Genomic DNA, 18,735 nt, shown 5'->3' on the forward strand with positions numbered 1-18,735 from the left:
AGCAGTAAGAACATTTAGTCTTTTATTTTTAATGACTATTTTAACTTTAGGAATCAGAGGAACGGGCACAGGAGAAATTCTTTTCTTAAGTAAGGCACGAACTTTGGAAAATCAAAGCCACCTTGGATCATCAGAGGTCTTCCTCCGTCAACGGGCTTGGACTACTCGTGTAGTCTCTTCATTCCTCCTTCTCAGAATTCTATTTTGGGCCAATTTCCAAAATTCAGCTTGCAACATGAATGCAGTGAGATTCACTGGGTTCATTTTATTTCCGTGTGAGGTGAAAGCTAGAGGTGCTAAAATGTTGGCGTGAGGAATGAGGCACCTAGAGTCAGACAGATAGAGCTTATACTGTGGAATCTAAAACATACAGCAAAGTAGTGAGTATAACGTAAAAGAAGCAGACTCACAAATATAGAGAAACAACTGGTGGTTACTAACGGGGTGGGGGTAGGGGCGCTATCGGTGGGCCAGTGGGAGGTACAAACCGTTGGGTGTAACATAGGCTCGGGGTGTGTTACATGACACAGAAAATGCAGCCAATGTTGTGTCATAACTGTAAATGGAAAGTAACCTTTAAAAATTGTATAAAAATAAAACATTTTAAAAAAGAGGCACTTAGAAAGCTGAGTGGTAGATTTTGAAATAAAACTGTAAAGAACTCTGACTTGTTGGTCTCCCACCCTTCTGCCGTGGACTGTGACAGCACAGAGAAAGGCAAGACTGCAATGCAAAAGCAAATGTGAGGGAAGCGGGGTTGGTGGGGGGGAGTGTGAGCTTGTTTAGCCCATGCAGTTCAAGGAAATGGGAGGTGAGGGCTTGCAGAGAGGGGTCCCTGGTCACAGACCATGTTTCCTTCTCAGCATTGACATTGAGAAGTTGCATTGATCAGTCAGTGGTCAATTGACCAGTTGGTTGCATCGTGATTATGGTATTAATACAAACCCATCAAATCTAAGATACAATAACAGTGACCAATCTGTCGCTGCAGCTCCTGGGGCAAACTGACGGGTCAGTCAAAACAATCTATGCAGGGAGTTCACTGGTGGCTTAGTGGTTAGGATTCTGGCTTTCACTGGTATGGCCCAGGTTCAGTCCCTGATCAGAGATCTGAAATCCTGCAAGCCGCTTAGTGTGGCCAAAAAAAAAAAAAGTCTATGTAGAAACTCCCTGTAGCATCAATTGAGTGGAAAAGCCCGCTTCTTTGTAAATTTTTATTAGACCGGTTAAAGAGGAGAAATACTGTGGAAATATAACTGTTTCCTCTCTCTCCAGCTCACAAAGACATGGCCTTCCTTCAAGCCTCAGAAACCCCCATGGTTTTTAGAGTATTTCTTTCTTTGCTAAGAAATTGAGAGCTCAGATACCCAGGACTTGTGTCTGTCTCCTGCCACTGGCCGCGCTGACTAGCAAGTTTTGCAGGGATCAGCCCAAGGTCACTTGTGCAACAGACTCAGCCCCTCCTCTCGGGGAACTGTGGGTTAATGGACCCTCCCAACCCAAGGGGCTCCTGTGGCATGTTGTAGCCACAGATGGATGTACGTAATTAAGAATAATGTTTGGTAACCATGGAGATCAGGAGAGGGGCCATCTTATAATGAGCTCTTTTGCTAAAGTTAATAAATAGGTCTCTTTGAACAGATGGGATCAAAGAGAGCTCTTTTCCTTGTATTGAATTTTTTTCCTTTTTATTGAGGTATAAAACAGATACCCTAAAATGCACTAATCTTAAGTGTGTGTGTGTGTGCTTAGTCACTCAGTCATGTCCGACTCTTCGTAACCCCATGGACTGTAGCCTGCTAGGCTCCTTTGTCCATGGGATTCTCCAGGCAAGAATACTGGAGTGGGTGGCCATTCCTTTCTCCAGGGGATCTTCCTGACTCAGGGATTAAACCCAGGTCTCCTGCATTGCAGGCAGATTCTTTACCATCTGAGCCACCAGGGATTACTGTGCAAGTACAGATAGAGAACATTTCCAGAACCCCAGAAGGTTTCCTCATTTCCCTTCCTAATCAATATCCACCCCCAACCCTGAGGGAAACTCAACTCTAACTTTTACCACCATCAATTTGTTCTGCCTGTTCTTAAACTTTATATACATGGAGTCACATCTTGTATGGAATTTCCTTTAAGACCACTCAAGTCAAGTCCGACGTCTGTCCCTCCGTTCTTTCCTAGGCCTTTTTAGAGATGGCTTACACAGAGGCTGCCCAGGCCATGGTCCAGTACTACCGAGAAAAATCTGCCATGATCAATGGTGAGAAATTGCTTATTCGGATGTCCAAGAGGTACAAGGAATTGCAGCTGAAGGTAAAGCACCCTCTCCTTCGTTCAGTTGTTCAGCAAACATCAGCTGAGTGTCTCCTTGTCAGCCACTGGCCTGAGTGCTGGTGGGAAGGAGACAAAGGAAAAGATCCAAAAAGTATCCACTGCCTTTGAGGATATCACATGGGAAGGCAAACCCATTCTAACATGGCAAGAAACATGCTCATTGAGGTAAGGACAGGATGCAAAGGGGTGCTTGAGACAGGATGGCTACCTACCTGGGACCCAAACGATTTTAAGGGAAGTCTTAAACGATAAAGCAAGAGGGAAAGGTGGTTGCTTTTTCAGAGGTTAGAGCTCCAGGCAAACCTCTGAATGTAACCTCCTTCTCTACTTAGGTATTAAGTTACTTTTTCTTCCTCTGTCACCTCTTGATTTTTATTCTCTCCTCCATCCTCTGTATTTATGCCTTAAGTGAAAGTCGCTCAGCCATGTCCGACTCTTTGCAACCCCATGGACTTTACAGTCCATGGAATTCTCCAGGCTAGAATACTGGCGTCGGTAGCCGTTCCCTTCTCCAGGGGCTCTTCCCAACCCAGGGATGGAACCCAGGTCTCCCATATTGCAGGCAGATTCTTTACCAGCTGAGCCATGAGGGAGGCCCCCATTTATGCCTTAAGGTCCATAGAAATTCTTCTAAGCAGCACATGACTGAGTTGGCCATTGTCCAAACTCAGGATTGAACTGAGGTCATTCCAGACAGGGCTTTTGTCTTTGTTTTAGCTTGTTCTACCTTTCTTTTTTCCTTTCTTTTTTGTTTTATTGTGAAGTATAACAAAAAAAAAATACTAATTTTGTATTGTACAGCTGAAAAAGTAATGATGGTAAACTTCCTTAAACCCCGTAAAACCACCACCAAAGTCAAGAAATAGGACACAGACAGCACCCAGAAACTCCCATGAGTCCCTTTTTATGTTCAACTCTTCTTTCCACTTTCCTGACTAAAGATAATCATTTCCTTACTTTTCCATTTATTATTTACTTCCTCTCCATGCCTTTCTTAACATTGTAGTTTAGTTTTGCCTATTTTTGAGTTTTTTGTGAATGGAATCATATTGGATTCTTTCATTCAACATTTTGCCATCTATGTTGGATGTGTCTATTTTCACTGCTATGTAAATTTCCATTGTATGAGTATAGATTTGTTTATCCATTCCACTGTTGATGGACATTTGGGTTATTTCCAGTTTTAGGGTAGTAGGGACAGAGCTACTGTGAACATTTTCAAACATGCTATTTCAGTACCCATGTATGTACATGAGTATATAATTAGGGGAACTACGTACCTAGAATTGCTGGATCACCAGGCATGCTTACCCTCAGCTTTGCTAGATGATAGCATTCCTACTCGGAGCAGGCAATGGCACCCTACTCCAGTACTCTTGCCTGGAAAATCCCACGGGCAGAGGAGCCTGGTGGGCTGCAATCCATGGGGTCGCTAAGAGTCGGACACGACTGAGTGACTTCACTTTCACTTTTCACTTTCATGCATTGGAGGAGGAAATGGCAACCCACTCCAGTGTTCTTGCCTGGAGAATCCCAGGGACGGGGGAGCCTGGTGGGCTGCCGTCTATGGGGTCGCACAGAGTCGGACACGACTGAAGCCACTTAGCAGCAGCAGCAGCAGCAGCAGCCGCATTCCTACTAATAGTGTCTGAGAGTTTTCATCAGCTCCCCTTCTTGCTAATTCTTCGTCTTGTCCAACTTTTTTGCCCCTCTGGGAAAGAGTGTGATGGTTTATCATGGCTTTATTTTTTATTTTCCGTATTAATTGAGGCTGAGCAATTTTGTATGTGTTTGTTGGTTATTCCACCTAGATCTTCTCTGGTGGGAAATTTTGAAGTCATTTGTCCATGCATTTGGTTTAGATTGTATCTTCCTATTGGTTTGCAGGAGTTCTCTTGACTGGAGCACTGAGTCCATTTGGATTTGTTATAATTAATGCCATATTTTTGGTTAAATCTAACTTTTTATTTTGTACTTTCTACTGTCCTATTTAATAGGGATTTTCCAGTTCACTTCAGCTCATTCCACATTTACTGAGGGTCCATTTTGCTCAAGACTTGGAGCCCTTAGTCAGCCTTCAAGGCTTAAATCAGAACACAAAGGCTAAGCAGCTGTTTCTAGCTAGGACAAGCTTTCTGACAAGTCTACATATGTAGATTGGTAATACGTCAACCAGCTGCCAAGGTCCTGATTCTGCTTTGCTTGCATTATTGCTTCTGAAGTTCCTTTGCCAACAGTTCAGCTTCAGGCAGAACCTGGCATTCTTTTCCCAGCTCATGAAAGCCTGTTGCTTTTCTCAGACAAGTAAAAGATCCTGCCCCATTCTGTACCCAAAGTTCTTGTTCTCCCTGGTTCTGCCCTGGGGGCTAGAATTGAATTTCTGCACTGAATTCCCAGTGGAGCTTTGGTCTCCAAATGAGATGTCGTCATAAGGCTCTAGTTAGGATTAACTGCAGTCCTCTGCTTCTTAAAGTACCAAGGCACCGAGGTCCCTTATCCAGGGAGGTCTTTTGTGGTGGGTTAAATGGGTCAGATGATTAAAGTTTGCATTCAGCTAATGTTCACTGAGTGCTCATTGTGAGTGGGAACTGGGCCATGAATATGGTGGCAGCGAGTCTGTAGAGGAACTCACAGGCTGGTGGGAGGAAGAGCATGGAGACACAGAACCATCAACAACCATGTGACCTACCCCAGATTGGGGGGTAGTAGCACCAGCCTAGGCTCTACCCCTTCCAGCTTTGATGACCTTGGACAAATCGCTTAACCTCTGTGAACCTCAGGTTCCAGATCAGTAAAGGACTATACCTTGTGTTCTTTGGTTTTAAGCATTTTTTTTTTTTCACACGTGGTCGCCTTGAGTCTCACAATCAACCTCCCCTGTGACGTGTGTAGGGTGGATAATAACAGTAATTAAAATAGTACAACAATAATAATGAGAATATGTACCTTTAATTGAGTCCTGGGTCAAGTAATGTGCTAAGCACTTTAAGATATTATCTACTGTGATCCTGACATCAGTCCTGTCAGACAGGTATTATTATCATTTCTACAGACAAGGAAACTGAGCCTCACAGAAGTTTAGTAACTGGCCCAAGATCATAGTTACTGGAAGAGTCATGATTGTATCTTAGGACTGTTTTGGTTTTGCACTCTGTGTGCATCTCCATATTGTGTTTTTATGATCTCCGTTGTCCATGTGAAAAAAATAAAAGAGAAATCAGATAATTTGCTTACAGTCATCCAGTCATTAAGGAGCAGAGATAGTATTCTAACAGAGCTTCTCAAACTTCAGTGTGCGTACACATGACTTGTGGATCTTGTTGAAATTTCTGATTCAGTAGGTCTGGGTCAGGGCTGTGATTCTGCATTTCTCACACGCTCCCAGGAGATGTCAATGTTTCTGGTCCTTGTAGCACACTCTAAGTGGCCAGAACACAGTGATCCTGACCTTTAGCGAGGATTTTGTGCTCCCCAAGTAGTCACACTGCCTCTACGTGAAAGCATTTTAGAGCATGTTTCAATTACATAGTAACGGGTGTATTATGGTTCCCATGTTGACATGAATCAGCTTGGACTTTCTCTGCAAGCAACAGAAATTTATCTCCATTAAAGCATACTCGCAAATGTAAATAAAATAATTTATTGGCTCATGGAACCGAAAAAAAACAAGAGTAGCCCTGGGTTGCAGGCATAGCTGGATTTAGGACTCGGTTTCTGTTCCCTTGGCCTTGTTGGGGTCTCCCTGGGATGGCCCCTGACAGCCCCCGGCTCTCCCCTCTAGGTGGCGTGATGGCTTCAGTGACTCCAGCATCTTTGGCTCTTCAGCCTCCCATTTTCCTTCACCAAGAGAAAGCCAGAGTTTTTCCTAGTGGTACCAGGGAAGTCTCTCTGATACATGCACTTCCCTGAGCCAGTCCCTGTAGCTGTGGTGTGATTGGTCAGAACATGTCACCTGCTGCATCCTGGGAGCAGGCTGGAGACAGGGGATGGTTCCTGGGGAGGCAGACAGCAAAGAAAGCACCGTGTCCATATGTGTCTCTGGGCCAAAGGGCCACCACGTGGGGTCCCACCAGGGCTTGCAGAGGTAGGGGAGATTTTGATTGGTCTTTCTCCTGTAATTTTACCTTTTGCTCACCAGACAAAGTGGAAGAAGAAGGAGAGATTTTTTTTAAGGCATTTCTCCTCTCCTCTCAAATATTTCCTCATGTTGGTAATCTTGTCTCACTCTTTGTGGCCGAGATTCTCTTCCTCAGGGCATTTGGGACAGAAACTTTCACACAATAGGTGTCCTACAAACATGTGAAATGAGTGAGAAAATCTGAAAGAATGATAAAAAGTGAGTGTTTTCCTTCCTGCAGACCTGCATGAGAAGACTGATTATTCTGTAGAGACTTCTCCAGAATCACAGTATCTCACATGTAGAAGGGAACCTGCAATAGTTGAAAGCTGTGTGTTCCAGTCACTCCATCAGAGAACTGTCAGGGAAGTGTCAAGTCCTCTTGGCCAGAGACTCTCATCAGGTAGCCTGGGGTGGGACTGAGGCTCCAAGGTGGTTTGGGAACAGTGGGCCTGTTTTCAGAGCCACTGGTCTTGCCATCTTCCTACCCACAGGGACGGTCTTTGGCCCTGGGAAGCAGTCTTGTGAGTGATCCATGATGTCTTGGTTAAGGAGAATAAATCAGTAATGACGACTGAGGGTCTTTTCCATGTAAGATGTGGTGCCAAGAGCAACAGTGAACATGAGAGAGGTCCTCACTTGGGGGAAAGTTTGCCATCTCACTGGGCAGAGAAGCTCATCTCATGATTTAAACCTGAGTGCATCCGTTCCAAGTTCCTAGAAGATCAGTGGCAAAAGGCAGTATGACTTGGTTGTGTCAAGAAGGGAGAGATTCCTGAGTAGAGCCTTGAAGGATGAGGCAACTGAACAGAGAGGGGGCTTCTGGGCAGGAGGTGGGTGAGAAGAGATGTAGAATCTGGAAAGCACAGTGATACAGAAATAATCAGGGATGCTGTGACAGTCTGTGGCTCTGACAAGTTCAGGGCTCATCTGCAAGGTGTCAGCATCTTCTTAAGGCTCTTGAGACAAATGAAACAGCCCAGGAGGGGTCAGGAGGCACGAAACTCTCTAGCGGCTTCTTTTATGCTGGCCCAGCACTCCATGACCTCTATCAGGACAGCGCTCTCTGCCCCGAGGCTCTCAGTGGATGCCAGGTGGGCCTCATTATCTCACCTTTATAGGTAGAGAAGGTGAGTCTCTCACAGGCAACAAGCCATGACCCCAGGTGACCCTGCCAGCTGGCAGCAGGGCTGGGCTGCTCTTCCTGGGTGGAGATTCTCCATCCACGGAGACTCCCTGTGAGATCATACTTCCCTGGGACTGTATGGGGTTTGGAATCTCACTCTTGCCTTAAAGCAGCAAGATGTGTCGACAGAGAGCATTGTAAATGGTCCCCTGGGGGCTGGTTGACAGTGGAAGTGGATTCACCATTGGTGTGTGTGTGTTAATATACCATCCTGTCCACTTCTGTGTGTGTTTGAAGTATTCTACAATAAAAAGGTATATCCAAACATCATCACACACCTACTCCATCCTCTTCTTTTTCCACTCCTCTGCAGTGATTATGGCTTTCTTTTACCTGCTTCCTTTATACCTTTAACCACAAGATAATGAGGCCAGGCCTGAAGAGGAAGGTTGAGAGAGGATTTTCTTAGAGTTGTGAAAAGTTGATTCTGTTATTTGAAAGCCTTTGGCCACTTCTGACTCCTTCTCAGATGGCAGCTGGCAGGGTGTTTGGGCCAGAGAGTGCCAACAGTTTGGAATTATCACTTAAAATAGAGGAACTGACCTCCGGTCCTCAGAGCGGGGAGTCACGGTGCCTGTGACCACCATCTCCAGCAAATAGTATTTGCAGATTGTTGTGGCCTTTCTCTGCAACCCACCTCTCCAGCCAGTCATCGTGCCGTGAAACTCGTCGTTCCATGAGGGGCCCAGTGCTGCTACTGGTCAACAAGCCCATTCCCTGCTTCACCCAGCCACGCCACCTGAATAAAAGCAAATTCAGGGGGCTCTGGGCTGACGGTGGCCTCACGAAGCTGTTCTGTGGTTGAGAAAATAAGGGCAAGGAAATATTTAAGCCCAGAAGAGGCTCTTCTAGCCCCCAGAGAACTCTAGAAGCACCTCTCTGACCCCCAGGGGATTGCATTGGGCCATTGAGGATGTTTTTATCTGTGGTGCCTGACTGGCCAGCTCTGCCCTCTCATCAGCAAGGCATCCAGAAAGAGGAGGGCCTGAGGGACTGTTGTCTGTGATGATGGAGGTCAGTAGGCTGCGAGAGCTCCTCGAATGCCTCTGGCTGTGCCACTGGCCTGACCTGCCCCTCCCTGTAGGTCTCAAGCCCACCCTGATGCTGCCCTGGGTAGCCTACAGAACCTCAGCTGCTCCCTGACCAGGCCCCTCCTCTCACCCCAGGCTTTTCTGGGTCCGGACTGGAGGGACAATCACAAGGACTTGAGGTTCCAGAAGGCAGAAGAAAGGTGTTGGGGACCCTGGGGACTCTTTTTGCTCCAGAAAGTCCCTGATCCAGCCTCCTCAGGGAATTTGGATGCTGTGAAAAGTTGCCATGGTACATTTCACCTGGTGTGGGGGCACATTCATTAACCTTGGGCTGTTCCAGCTTGGCAGGGTGAGGACAGATTTGGGCCTGCCTGGTGCCAGCAGATCTTGTCCCACGTCCCTGCTCTTGGCCTTGAGGGCTCTCAAGGGCTTTCCCAGGCTGGCCCACATGGAGGCAGTGATGCTGCGGGTCTCCTAAGGACCAGCCATCCCAGGCTGGCCTCTCCTGTGATGATGCAGGAGGCAACTTTCACTTTGTGGTCCAAGACGGGGGCAGTCAGGAAGAAGGCCACTCAGTAGGTTCAGATCAACCTTCTCGTTCTACCAACAACCCAGGCAGGAGGACAGGTGGTCTGCAGTGGGGTGGAAGGAGGCACCCTGGCAGGAGCCTTCTTCTCCATGCAGGCCCACAGCCCCAGCTCCTTCCCTTCTTGGCCTTGGGTTGCCGGCTTCTGATCCAGTCTAAGCAGTTAGGGTGCTGGTTGCCTGTGCAGAGCCTGGGTGATCTGGGTACTCATAAGTGACACTTCCATAGGCTTATAGAGGGGCCACCTTTATAGCTGTGGTCTGATGAAAGGGATCATTTGCCAAAACTGCAAGGCCTGCTCTCAGGTGGGTATCCTGACCTGTGCTAGTTCCTGACCGTTTTATTGAATAGGGATGGTCTGGCTTTTGACCTCCCCCTCCTCCTTCATAGCCACAGTGGTAGCGATCACTGACTTCTCTTCTCTTCTCTTGTGTTTCAAGTTGACAAGTGACCCTTCCCTGGCTTGAACATTTTACATCCCTCCCCTAAGTCCTAGCTCTGACCTCTCCTCTGAACCCACAGGAGCCTCCTCCTTCATTCTCTCCTCCCTTTCTTATTCCTTAGCACAACCCTCAATGGCAGCAGTAACACAGATCAGTGGCTATGCATCCAGCTCATCATGGAGCTCACTTCGTATCTTGGGGCCTGGGTCTCACACCTATAAGATGAGGTGTTTGATGATACCTGACATCCATATAGGCTCTAAGATTTCATGTTAATTGTTGGGCTGGCCAAAAAGTTTATTTGCGTTTAAACACACTTTTTGGCCAACCCAATATATAGGGGAAAAAAAATAAGGATATAAAGAACAGTTAATTACATTTCCCAAGAAAATTGTTTGTCAAAAATTGACATTATAGACTGAGGGTTTTCTAAGTCTTTTTTAAACATCAGTATTATAGGGACGGCAGAGGATGAGATGGTTAGATAGCATCTGCAATTCAGTGGACGTGAATTTGAGCAAACTCCAGGAGATAGTGGAGGACAGAGGAGGCTGGTGCGATGCAGTCCATGGGGTCACAAAGAGTTGGATATGACTTAGCGACTGAACAACAACAACAATTTTGGGGATATAAATCACAAAGCATAAATTTACCCTGCTCCATCCATTTTAATTGAATGGACGAATTCTGTGTAGTCTTTTGCAAAATGCTTCCATCCTTCTGTGCTCATGAATTTCATTTTTAACCACTTATTTTTATTGTTTTCTTGTTGTTTGTCCACTCTGGCTTTAGGAAAGGGCTTTGGTTGGGATTTGGGGGCTGGGTTGGTCCTGTCCTGGCACAGTCACCATATGGTGACTTCTGGAAGGGTGGAGCCTTGGGTGCTTGTATCCTCAACTGTGAAACCTGGCTCACAGCCTGCACTGCCCACCTTGCAGATTTCCATTTAGCACTAAATGACCCACTAAAAGAACCATGCTGTAGTCAGGAGCTGCTGGAAGCGTGGGGGCGTGGAAAGGACCTTGGAGTTAAAATGCCGGTTGTCAAGTCCTAACCATCTCTGTAAATGTGTTCCTTAACCCAACAGAACTCCAGAGGTCCCCCTAGAACACAGCGGGGCTGGTGACTGGAGCCGTGCCAGGCAGAACTCTGCCTTGATGTCTCTGGGTTTCAGTTTCCTCAGATGTAAAATGTGGGGGCTGCATTCTCTGATCTTCAAGTCTCTTTCTAAGTTGTAACACCTCTTCCCCTCCCTCCCTCTTTCCTTTTGTTTCTTTCACATATTAGATATTTTCTTTTATTTTGGAGGGAGGTGGGTAGTAACAAATGCTGCTTTCCCCCCTGCACCTGGATAGTGAGCCTCAGACTTCTTCCTTCCCAGCTTAATGGATGCCATGTGCCCTGGACCACTCAGCCCCGCACTGTTCAGCATTACGCTCATACTTCTCATCCTCTGGATTAAACTTTCTCCCCCTAAGGAGGCTCTTTTCCCCCTTTGGTGGATGGGGCAATGAACCCAAGTCCTAGCTGCTTCCCTCTGGTGTTTGCAAGGCCCTCTCAGGTCTGACAGTGACCCTCTGACTTTGCCTAGAAACCTGGGAAGACCGTGGCTGCCATCATCCAGGACATCCATTCCCAGAGGGAGAGGGACATGTTCCGGGAAGCAGAAAGGTGAGGCCCGGCCTTGGTCTCAGGGCAGATTCTGGGTCATTGGAACATCCTCCCCTTTCTTGGGGTACTTGAGTCATTCTGTGCCCTGCCCTTGCCTCATCCTGTCCATCAGCTTTTTCTGGGCATTACACTTTGTGTCCGATGGAATACGTGAGTCCAGTCGAGTACTCAGGTTAAACTTCAGAAAAATTCAAGACGCTCAGCTTCTTCTCAGCTGCTCCTCCTTTGTTGTAAAGGCATATAGGAGAGGGTCTGCTGATACATGACTCTTAGGGCCAAGGGTACACTCTGCTAAAACGGCCTGAAAGTGTGTGTGGCATATGTGTGTTGTGTTTGCTGTGTATTGTGTGGTTGTATTGTGTATGTGGTATGTTGTATGCCTTATGGTTATGTGCAGTGTGTGTATTTTGTTTGTGTTACATGGTTGTATTGTGTGTGTTGTGTTGTACATGTGTTTGATATGTGTAGAGTGTTGTGTGTGGTGTCTGGTGTGTGTTGTGTGTGTGTGGTGTGGGTGTATGTGTGTTGTACATGTGGTGTATCTGTGGGGTCTGTGTGTGTGTTTGTGTGATATGTGTGGTGTGGGTGTATGTGGGCTGTGAGTGTGGTATGTGTATGTGTATGTCTTCTGTTTAGAGACAATCCCTGATTTTTCTTGAGCTGAATGTAGGTGCAGAAACGTCTGTGACTTGACCGGTCACTCACTCAACATGGAGTCCCTTCAGTTGTCCACCTCATTTCTCCCAACTGAAGCTGTGACTCTGCCAGGCTGCGGCTGCAAGTTCACCACTGTCAGCACCCTGCAGAGTGAAGACCGTCCCTGCGGAGGCCGCTGTGCAGAAAGCGGAGCGGCAGCTGGCCTGCTCATTCTGTGGGTTTTACCCAGAGCTGCCACAGGTGGCGCTCTAACCTTGCTGCAGAGGGCCCAGCCCAGGCTGTATCCCCAGAGGAGGCCAAACCTGGTCCCAGGGAGCCACATCTCTTGTCTCCTGGTCAGTGAGGACTGCGTGGTTTTCCTGTATTGGGAAACCAAATGGAAGTTCCCCATCCTTTTAGAATATTGGGTGGATGACTCAACTGACCTGTTTAATAACAACCGTGTGTGTGTATGTGTGTGTGTGTGTCTATGTTTGCAGCTGTTCAGGGTTGGGATTTTTGTTTGTTTCAAATATTTTGGCTGTTTGAGTTTTTTAAAGACACGTGTGAAGCTGCAACATGCCCCTGCAGTTCTGTGGTAGAGACCCGAGGGCAGGTGACCAGGAAGTCTTGCTCTGAACCCTAGATAGGCTCAGGTCCTTTTCTGGATTTCTGTTTCATCATCTGATACATGAGCAGGTCAGAGCTCTAAGGACTCTTCCAACCCCAAATGCCGTCCTAGAAAAATGGAGGCCAAGAGGCGGCCTTTACTTCAGTGGAGGCCAGGTGTAGGGGTGACTTCAGTCTCCTAGTCAAGAGGTCGGCTGATAGAACCCCAGGTTAGGCAGCCTCTCCCACCAGGCTGGACCAGAGCAACCTTGCCAGACCCCAAACTCCACCCTCTTCCCTGGGACAGTCTCCTGCTTCCTGAGTGTAGCTCATTTCCAAGAGGAGATGTGGCTGAGCCAAACCAGCCCAATTATTCATCCCCATTCCCAGGAGCATTATGAGGAAAGAAGCAGAGGGCAGCCAGCATTGCGCCCAGGGAAAATCCCTCCCTGAGGGCGGAGGGAGGCAGAGCTTGCTCCAGGACCACTCTGGGCGCTGTGCACAGTGGTGGTAAGAGCGCATGGCCGGGTGGGGTCACGTGCACCGTGGTTCTGTTGCAGAGATGGGGTGTATCTGGCCAGGGTGGGGGGACCTGTGGGTGCCACAGATTCTAAAGTGGCTCCTTTGCCACCCCCTCACAGGTACGCCCCAGAAAGGCCGCGATCTCGAAGTCCAGTGAGCCGGTCGCTGTCCCCGAGGTCCCACACTCCGAGCTTCACCTCCTGCAGCTCTTCTCACAGCCCCCCGGGCCCTTCCCGGGCCGACTGGGGCAACGGCCGGGACTCGTGGGAGCACTCTCCCTACGCCAGGAGGGAGAACGGGGAGGACAAGAGGGATAGGACGGACACGTGGGCGCATGATCGCAAGCACTACCCCCGGCAACTAGACAAAGCCGAGTTAGACGAGCGACTGGAAGCGGGGAGGGGCTACAGAGAAAAGCACCCGAGGTCTGGGTCCCCCAACCCGCTCCACTCCGCGTCCGGCTACAAAAGCCGGGAAGACGGCTACCACCGGAAAGAGTCCAAGGGTAAATCGGACAAGTACCTGAAGCCGCAGCAGGATGCTCCGGGGAGGTCCAGGAGGAAAGATGAGGCCAGGCTGCGAGAAGGCAGGCACCCCCACACCGACGACGCGGGCAGAGAAGACGGACTGGAGCCCAAGGGCACCAAGTCCAAACAGAGTGAGAAAAACAGAGCCAAGAGATCTGATCGAGACCAAGAAGGAGCTGATGACAGAAAAGAAAGGATGGCAGAGAATGAGGTAAGGATGGAATCCCTTTCCCCCAGGTAAGGAGAGGCAGGTCCCAGGGGAGAAGACTAATAAGGATAATTAACACTTATGGAATGAATGAAATGCTTACTGAATGTGTACTCTGTGCCAGACACTGTGCTAACCATGTTATCTCAACTCTTAATCCTCGCAGCAACCCTACGAAGAAATACTAGTAATAATACTATCATTACTGTGGATGAGGCAGCTGAGGCCCAGAGAGCTTACGTTAGTTGCCCAAGGACACACGGTCAGGAGATGGTAGAACTGGAATGACACCCAGTCATTGATCTGGCTCTAAGTCCCAGGGCACCCTCCTGCCTTTACTAGAAGTTCGGCAAGGACTTGATGCAGAGGCCTTCTGTTGGATTTTGTCTGTTTGTCCAGGGTGGAGCTGCCCTGAAGTGTTTGCACCCACACACTGCCAGGGTAGATTAGACCTTTGGTCTGCTCCGTCCTTTCTCCTGCCAGAGCATCCACCAGCGTTGGGCTTTGATGAGAGGTGGTGAAGGAGAAGCCACCACCCCCCGCTAAGTTATACTGGGTGCCCAGGGCTTGGTGTGTTTCTCCAGACATTGTGTTTCCTTCCACTGGAATAAAAATGCTCAGCAGTTGGCTGGCGCCTTCCATCCAAATGCCTCATCCGGGGCTCACCATCTGCTGCAGGACTTCAGTCCTCCTTGTGACCCACTGATGTTAAACTCTCATCACCATCTTGAGAACAGCCTACAACCTATAGGGTTGCCCCAGGAGCCAGAGAACAGGCAGCAACTGAACTTGGGGAATGAAGGCTAAGGACAGGGTCCCTCCCTTTCTTATGATATGAAAAGCCCACCACAGGGCATTCCCCTGCCTGGGAGCCCCTCCCCGGAAGCTCCTCCCCTGCTGACATCCACATGGCTCCCTCCTCAGCTCCTGTGTCTTTATTCGTTGTCACAATCTCCAAAGTTTATTCTTGGTCACTGCATAAAATCACAACATCCCAACCCACTTCCCATCCTTCCCTGCTTTCTTTTTCTTAGTGGCATCTGTCTCCTTCTCATCTATCTCCTAATGTTTTTATTTTGTATAGGGTCTCCTCTCCCTCCCAGCCCTCCCCCACCCCAACCCCCTTGTGAGCTCAATGAGGGCAGGAATTTGTGTCACTGCCAGTCCCCCCTAATTCCTGGATTAGGGTTTGGCACAGAGTGGGTGTTCAATAAGTATTTGTAAAAGGAATGAATGACTGAGTCCAGACTCTGGAGGCAGAAGCCTGGCTTTTGAGAACTAGGTCACACCCTGTTCTTTTGGCCTCAGTTTTCTCCTTTGTGAAATGGGTGTGATCACAAGGCTGCTGTAAGACTTTTAACAAGATTGTGCTCAGGGGAAACCCTGGGAGAGTCTGAAGGGAGTGCCCGTGCTGGCAAAGCCATTGTATGCACTGCTCAGTGTTTGTGGGAGGCCACAGCCAGACATAGGCTCAGCCCTGACCATGAGACCAAAAGAGAAAGAAAGAAGACAAGGCAGTGAATAGGACAACATGGGAAAGAGGCTCTCCTCCACTTTTCCTGGCAGGGGCACCAAGGTTTACAGACCCAGATGCCTAGGGCAGGGAAACCAGACAGGTGACACAGACCAGGTAGCATGACTGAAGCCAGAGAGGAAAACTGGGAATGTGGTGGACCAAGGAGGAAATGCCTGTATATTGGGTCAGCCATTTCTCAGGTCCACTCTATGGCTGCCGTGCAGGCATACATACCCTGTGTCTGATTTCCCTTTTTTAAGGCAAGACCAAAGTCCAGATGCAGATATCTGTATGAAATTTCCCATGTTTTAGAAATTATGTAAAACAAAACATGTCTGTAGGTCAGGTGGAGCCCCAGGCGTCCCCAGAATACAGCCCCCAGTATACATAATCCACAGGAGAGAGAAATATCAAAAGAACTCATGCTCAGTTCAAAGCCTAGAGAGAGATCCATGCATGCTGGGTGGCAGGTGTGTTCTTATTACTCACTTCACCCTCTCCTACCAGTCTCCATTCTCATATTCATGGAGCATCTAGCACTAGGGCTGCAGCTGTGAGTCAAAGCTAAAATGACTCTTAATTGCACGGAGCTCATGGTCTCGTGAAAAACACGCTCATAAAATAATTCCTTCATTGAACAGATGAGTATAAGTGTTAAGTGTTAAGGAGGTGGAGGATGCAGTGCTATCAGTGCCTTTAACAAACCAGAGGCTTTCCTGGGTTAGGATGTGCCTGTTGAGATTGAAAGGAATGGTGGGTATTTATTGGGTCAAAAGGAAGGAGAACAGACAGAGGGAATATCATGTGCAAAGGCCCTGTGGCTGGAGACCAGTGTTGCTGGAGCAGAGAGAGCCAGGGATAGAATGGTGGGAGGTGAGGCTGATGTGTCAACGAGAGACTGCATCATGTAGAGCCTTACAGGCAGGTTGAGGGGTTTTGTCTTTATCCTAAGTTCTAGGGGAAGGAAATGAAGCATTCAGGCAGGAAGGTGCAGGGAGGATATAATTGTTTTTACATTTTGGAATCGTCATTCCCGAGGACCTTGGGGAGAACACACTTGGGAGGAGGCTGCCGAGCAGAAGGGGAGACCAGTTAGTAGGTGGTTTAGCAGTGACCCCAGCCCTGTGGTGACAGCACTGCCTGCAATAGTCAGGACCTAATACTTTGCTCCCTAAGCTGGTGGGTGGGGATGGGGTGGGGCGCGAGGGCATTGGTTGCCTTTGTCTGTTCCCTGTAAGCTGCTGTCACCTGGAAATGGTCCCAGGTCTAGGGATGCCCTGAAAGGCACTGCGGTGTGGCCTTTGCCTGCAGGGATGAAGGGCAGGAGGTCCTTCTGGCGAGGGGCTTTCCAGAGGCTGGGTTGTCCCTGCCTCTCCCAGCTAGAACTGGAGGGAGTCTCTTTACTGTGTTGATCTGGATATGTGGCTGCAGAAACTGCCTGGGAAGGGTACAGGCTGTTTATTTTGACAAGAGAGGGCAGTGGGTAATTTATTCAGGAAAAATAAAGAAAAGTGGCCCCCTGTTGGTAGAAGCTCTGGGTTCTGAGGGCTAAAAAGGCATTTGGAGCTGCTTTCAGCTCAGGTCAGCTCAGAAGGCTAGAGCAGAGATTCTGCTGCAAACACTGGAAAGAGCAAAGACTTGAGGATTTCAACTGTCTTTCCCTGTCTGGTCATATCTAGTTAAACCCGTCAGCCCTGAGCTCCCAGCCAGGCTGGCTCCTTGTCAGCAAAGAGAGGTGTGTCTGCTCGTAAGAAATCAGAGCGAGAGTGGTTTACTTTGAGCCAACCTCAGCCAGAGTTGTCGAGAAAATGCAGCTTGCTCCCAAGAACATCCGGGAACACTCATTGCTTTGGTGGCCAAAGTTTAAGTCATGGGAGAATATTCTCCTCAAGCTTCTAAAATGGGGGTTGGCAAATGTTTTTCTACAAAAAAAACAGAGAGTAATTATTTTCGGCCATGTGGGCAAGTAGGCTAAATTGAGGATATTATGTAGGTACTTGTATCATCATTTAGCATGCAACTGTTTAGAGATGTGAGAAGCATTGTTTAGTTCACAGACTGCACAGAAAAGAGGCCCTGGGTCAGATTTGGCTTGAGGATGGGAGTTTGCTGACCCCTGTTTTAAAGGCGGGTCAGAGACCCTAATTCTCAAAGCAAACACCTGCTTCAGTTGTTCACTTTCCCAGACATGAGTGCTAGCATGAGGGACTTAATCTGAGGGAAGGGATGGGAGGAAGGAAGGTGGGAGAGGATTGCTAGCTGGGGCGATAACTCTAGGACAGACATAAGTCAAAAGTGAGGTGACGGGGCCCTGATTGGATGACAACACTCTTCCTAACCCTAAGTGGCCTGGAAGTGATTTTTTTATGGCTAATACAGATCTGTTATGAGACGTCACCATGATGGTTATGAACCCCAGGATCAGATTCCCCTTGTCCCCTTTATTCACCCTGTCTACAGATATCATGGCTGCAAAAAGTATCCAATTTGCCAAGGATTTCTATCTCCCTAAAGTCCTCAGGGAAAACATTAGTGAAACATCTCTCTGCCTCCGTTTGTCTGTGTGACCTCGAGCAAGTTACTTAACCTCTCTGAGCCTCAGTGTCCCCATCTGTAAAAAGAAGACGATAACAGCCCCTGCCTCCAAGGGATTTTGTGAGGATAAAGGAAGTGATGTGTGTGAAATGCATCTGGCATCATTAGTTGTTCTCAATAATGTTCTTTTTCTCCTGGTGTGCCCTCTGTCATTGTTCACTATTGATTTGGTTTGTTCTGTGCTTCCTTTGCTAAGGCTGGAAAAGAGGAACAGGATAGCATGGAAGAGAGTCCCCCGTCAGTGGGCAGACAAGAGAAGGAAACAGAGTCCTCCGATACAGAAAACAGAAGGGCAAGGAAGGTAAAGTTTGTGCCAGATGCTGGCAGTGTAGCCACATCGGCACAACGGCTCTGGGGCACCAAGTCACAGGCCTCCCCAAGTCATAGGCCTTCCCGTGCTGCCTGGGGGTGACCTGCTTGCTGCATGGCATGTGTCTGAGACCCCAGCAGTGGGTCCATGAATGAAGCCAGCACTTTCTGGAGTAATGGCTTCACCTGGGACCTTTGCACAGTCTTTATTGAAGAGATCTTTACCACCTGCCTGGGCTCTGTCTCCATCTTCAGGAACTTGGCTGTGCTCATAAGAGAAAGCATGTGCCCACAAAAGACTCCAGGCTACAGAGCCAGACTCCCAAAATAGGCAGGTCCTGGGGAGGGGCTGCAGGCAGAAGGGGGCTTTGGGTACTCAGGCTGGGGCCCTGACCTCAGTAGGCCCTGACGCTGGGATTAACCAAACATCTCCTGTGCTTGTGAAGAT

The 18,735-nt window shown here is 48.3% G+C and overlaps 1 protein-coding gene across 2 annotated transcripts in view; it reads left to right on the forward strand.

Annotated features, from left to right (window-relative positions):
- The window catches only part of RBM20 (RNA binding motif protein 20), a 196,665-nt gene that overhangs the window by 159,335 nt on the left and 18,595 nt on the right, over window positions 1-18,735 (forward strand). The window contains exons 7-11 of one of the 2 annotated variants that reach the window (XM_086378979.1): window positions 2,179-2,310; window positions 11,286-11,365; window positions 13,001-13,120; window positions 13,252-13,870; window positions 18,175-18,279. In XM_086378979.1, coding sequence (XP_086235105.1) covers window positions 2,179-2,310; window positions 11,286-11,365; window positions 13,001-13,120; window positions 13,252-13,870; window positions 18,175-18,279 — 1,056 coding nt within the window. The remainder of the gene's footprint in view (window positions 1-2,178; window positions 2,311-11,285; window positions 11,366-13,000; window positions 13,121-13,251; window positions 13,871-18,174; window positions 18,280-18,735) is intronic. The other variant, XM_086378980.1, reaches the window with a different exon arrangement.

This window comes from Bos grunniens, chromosome 26 (assembly GCF_055505025.1).
Source record: "Bos grunniens cultivar Pamir isolate PY7600 chromosome 26, Bosgru_T2T1.0, whole genome shotgun sequence".
Taxonomy (NCBI): domain Eukaryota; kingdom Metazoa; phylum Chordata; class Mammalia; order Artiodactyla; family Bovidae; genus Bos; species Bos grunniens.